General features: G+C 43.3%; 1 protein-coding gene across 1 annotated transcript in view; it reads left to right on the top strand.

Moving 5' to 3' along the window:
• VWA3A (von Willebrand factor A domain containing 3A) overlaps positions 1-4,792 on the top strand; it is a 73,647-nt gene that overhangs the window by 28,342 nt on the left and 40,513 nt on the right. Inside the window, exon 11 of the mRNA XM_006892696.1 lies at positions 741-866. Within this exon, the coding sequence (XP_006892758.1) occupies positions 741-866 (126 nt within the window). The remainder of the gene's footprint in view (positions 1-740; positions 867-4,792) is intronic.

Here is a 4,792-nt window from a genome sequence, read left to right as displayed (position 1 = left end):
ACTTCACTATGCAACCTTTGTTCTGGACTCCTGTCATGAAAATAACACCCAATCATATATCCCTTTTAAACAGTTCTCTCCCTCATCTGTTTCAATGCAGTATACATAATTTATCCCATCTTTCTCAGTCTCACTCCAACCCTGATGTCAGTCCCATTTTACAACAGTGACACTATGCAGTATTTGTCCTTTTGTGACTGATATATTTCACTCAGCATAATGCCCTCCAGGGTCACCCATTTAGTATAATATTTCATGAGTTCCTTGTTTTTCAGTGCTGTGTAGTATTCCATTGTGTGAATATACCCCAGCTTCTCTATCCATTGATTTGTTGATAGACAGTTGACTTGTTTCCACCTTTTTGCTATTGTGAACAACTCATCGATAAACATGGATGTGCAATGAATATATGTTTTCAAAACCACATTTTGTGTTTCTGTTCCTCTATTGATGAACTTTTTCATTGTTTTCCCTTTGCACATTAACAATCTTTGACAATCTTTGCATTTTGAGATCACTGCAGGGCAATCATGGACACAGAAGAGAAGCATTCCCAGGCTCTCTCTGGCACATGGAGCCCAGTTTCTGGGGCTTGTTCTCTGTAGGGCCTGGGTCCCAGTTTATGTGGTCCACACGATTGGCCACACAGCTGTGGGAATTGGCTTTGCTTCGTGTTCTCTCCTGCCTTCACGACTACTAGTGGCCAAGTGACTTCTAGGGACTTGTTCCCACCCACCCAGGTCTGTACGAGCCGAGATGTGGATGAGCTCCTGGCAGAAATTCAGAAGGCCCAGGGCCTGCTCCAACACATCCAAGCACTGTGCTACAGCGGGCGCTCTGAGGAGCTCAGCGGCATGATGGAGGAGGTAGGTCACAGGAGCGTAGATTCTGGAACTTTCCGCAAAGTGCTTAGCAGGTCTTTTATGGGGACACTATGATTCCTTCGTCCTTTCTAAGTGATACCTCAGAGCTCACTATAGAGACCCCTTACTTCTTGAAAGGGAAAGAAGCCATCCCCACCCCACCCCACTTTCTAGCTACATCACATAGCTCAGGCTGGGTGAGGCAAGGTGGACCTACCACAGCACCAGAAGGATCCTGGTGGATTTTCTTAAAATATCCATTTCAGAAGCAGGCCAGCAGGCTCTAGTTGCCCTTCCCACCCTGCCACTGTCTTTTGCCCTTTCCCTCCAATGCAGATATGGATGAAAAGTTCCAGCACATACAGCAAACTGTCTTGAAGGCCATATTTTCCCACTCTTACCACCTTGTTTTAGGGAGCTCTGGTGGCCTAGTGGCAAGAAGCTGCACTGCAATCCTGAAGGCACATGGTTCAAGGCCACCAGCTGCTCCATGGGAGAGGGATGGGCAATCTCTTCCTGTGAAGTCAACTGCCTCTGAAAACCTGCCAGAGGGTCAGCTCTGATGCTACAGTATTCAGCAACAACAAAAACCTTGCTCATGGGAGTTCTGATAGCCTAGGGGGTAAGGAGTTGCAATGCCAACTCAACATCCAGCAGTTCAAATCCACTAACTGCTTCTCAGGAGAAAGAGAGATAGTCTCCTCTTGTGTGATATTGAGCCTCTGAAAACTTACTGGAGGGTCAACTCCAAGTTCGTTTCAACTTTACAGCACACAAAAATCACCACCTTGTAGCAAGCAAATATCCTTAGTGACTCAGTTAATTTAACACTGGCAAACTAACTCATCTATCTTATGGATGCAAACACCGTAAAAGCTTCATGCTTTTAGACAGTACAGAAAACTTCACTATGGACAAAAGAGAGCCAACACCAAAATACAGGCTCATTGAACACAACACTGATGTGAGGCACCAAGCATTCTGCATTGTCTGGATGTGGGACAGAAAAACAGAACCGAGAGACTTAAACTTTCATCCCAGTTTTCCCACTTCTTATCTATAAATTATAATAAATATTACCATTAAAATAATTTTCATTAACTCAATACCCATTATAAGATAGAAAGCTCTGGTGGCTTAGTCCATAGAGAGATGCACTGCTAACGTAAAAGCAACTGGTTCGAATCCACCAGCAGCTCCAAGGGAGAAAGATGGGCAGTCTGCTCACATACAAATTAACAGCCTCTGAAAACCCACTGGAGGGTCAGCTATGAGTCGGTTTGACTTGACAGCAAAGAGATGGGTTGGTTTTTTTTTATTTTAATGGTTCATTATAAGATAAAGAGCCCTGGTGGTGCAGTTAGCAAGTGCTTGGCTCCTAACTGACAAGTCAGTGGTTCAAACCTACTAGCTGCTCAGGAGGAGATAAATGCAGCAGTCTAATTCTGTAATGATTACTGTCTTGGAAATCCTATAGTACAGTTCTACTATTTCCAACGTAAGGTTGCTATGAATCAAAATCAACTTGACAACCAGGAGTTTTCTTTTTTAAGATTAATACAGTGCTGTTGAAAGGACAGAAAATGGGACATGGTGGCACGTGGCCATGAACATCTCTCCGAAAGGGCCAGAGGCAGTGAGAAGAGTACAACCTATCACTGCCCCAGAGCAGCCCAGCCCCATGGTGCATCCAGAGACACACCAGCAGCAAGAGATTCATTTACTTGTTGTTGATTCACAGACTCACAGTCGTGGTACCGAGAATGATACGTATTTAAGGGAAGTAAATTGGAGAGTGAGGGAGGCAAAGAATATTTCACAATAAATCCAGGTTTAGAAAATGTCCTGGTTCAGTTCAGCAACACACATTCAATCAAGAAGCCTCTGGTTTCTTCAATCATCCAGCAAGGTTTGCCTCAGAGCAATTCTAAGTCAGCTTCTCTTTCAAGCATCTGGCAAGAACAGCAAAATACTTAACTGTGATCAGCACAAATACAAGAAGCCTTAGGTCACACCTTGCCACAGTTTCTCCACAGCTATGCCACAATCTCTCCACCACCTGGATCTTGCCACCAGTGTCTCACAAGGTCTTGCTCTAGTATCCCTCAAGTCTTTCTACTCCATGTGGGAAGCATGCCGTCGCCCTCGCCCTTGACCTCACCCTTTCTCATCCTAATCCTACAGCTGTTGACAATTTGCAAGAACATGTGTTAAGGTAGCCAGAAAACAGAAGAGGCTTAATGTAATAGCTAAAAAAAGAAAGGAAAAAAGCCAACTTTTAGGCTAACACCACAAATGCTTAAGCCTTTAAATGCTTTTTTAAAATGTTCATCTTCACAATAACCTGAAGAGAATATTTTATCATTGCAGTTTTACAGGTGAGGAAGGTAAGAGGCTAAATAACTTACCTTAGATCCCAAAGACAAAAATAGAGTTTGGATTCAACCAAGATCTATCTGACATCAAAAGTTTGCCCAGTTTCCCAAAATTAAGCACATCTGATATTTGTAGTGTGCAAGATTAATTTAGATGATGCATGGAATAATTTATTTTTAAATGTTATGTGTATTTATCCACACAAAATTAGCTTGTGAAAGTAGCAATGTCTCTTTTAAAAAAATTCCTTGGTGAGCTCTCGTGGCCTAGTGGCAAGAAGCTGTACTGCAATCCCAGGAGTGTGTGTTTCAAATCCACCAGATGCTCTGCTGGAGGAGGGACAATCTCCTCCTGTACCAGTCAGATCTGATTTGACGGTACACACAAAATATAAAAAAATAAATAAATAAAAATCCTCATTTAAAAAAATTCCTTAAGAACAGAAAGGGATTGAATTTTAAAGATGAAATGAAAATGATGGCATGTTGTTGTTGTTAGATGCCATCAAGTATGGCCCATAGCAACCTATGACTCAAAGAGCTGAATCCTGTCCTATCCTGTGCCATCCTTATAATCCTCTGACACATTCTAGTCCATTGCTGCAGTCACTATGTCAGTCCATCTGGTTGAGGAGCTATGATGCTTTAAAGTTATAAATGTAATGGCCTTGAAAACAAGTAAATGATAGTATAAGTATTCAGCCGTAGCAAAATCAACCAAGTTTTGGATTACTGCCCTTTTCTTTACTAATATCCAACCTTTATACCCTCTCAAACCCTCAAACACTTGTGGAATTGACACCAGCTCATAGTTGACCCCTCTATTGGACTTTTGAGGCTATAGATAGTATGAGAAGAGACTGCCCATCCTTCTCCTGCAGAGCAGCTGATGGATTCAGACCTCTAGGGCTACAGGCCTTGGGGATGGTAAAGCGACTCCCTATGAGTTATGCCACCAGAGCCCCCTAGCTATGTGATTTTTTTGTGGATATGTGATTTAACTGCTCAATGCTCGCTTTTTGTTTGTTTTAATCTTTTTTGGGGGGGGGAAATCTAGACCACTCACTCACTCTCTCATTTCTGTCTAGTTGGAACCAACTCCTAGCTGACCTTTGAGCAGATTTTCAGAGGCTGTAAATTGCACATGAAGAGATTGCCCTTCTTTCTTCCACTGGTGGATTGAAACCATGTGTCTTTGGGTTGGCAGCACAACTCTTTACCCGCTAGGCCACATGGTTTGATGCAGGAATACTTTCTAGTTCTCTGAAGCCTAGCATTCTGAGCTCACTGGGGAGATTAAACCTCACCTTGGACTCTGTGGTGTTGACCTCAGAGGACAGGGTCAGGAAGGGGAGATGAGGAGGATAAAGGAAGGAGGACGGAGTCTTTGTTCAGATTTCTGGATTTGTCCAGAAATCTCAGAGAAGAGGATGAGGGGAGGGGGGAAAAAAGGTCGGGTTGCCTTTAACTTACGATGCAATGTTTAAGATGCTCTCGTGGGGAGGGAGAATGTGTGGGGTGAGGAGGGGAGAGAGTGAGGGAGAGGGAGGGGGG

Source organism: Elephantulus edwardii, unplaced genomic scaffold (genome assembly GCF_000299155.1).
Source record: "Elephantulus edwardii isolate Elephantulus edwardi_28Jun2011 unplaced genomic scaffold, EleEdw1.0 scaffold00117, whole genome shotgun sequence".
NCBI lineage: Eukaryota > Metazoa > Chordata > Mammalia > Macroscelidea > Macroscelididae > Elephantulus > Elephantulus edwardii.
This window is presented reverse-complemented; position numbering and strand designations above follow the sequence as displayed.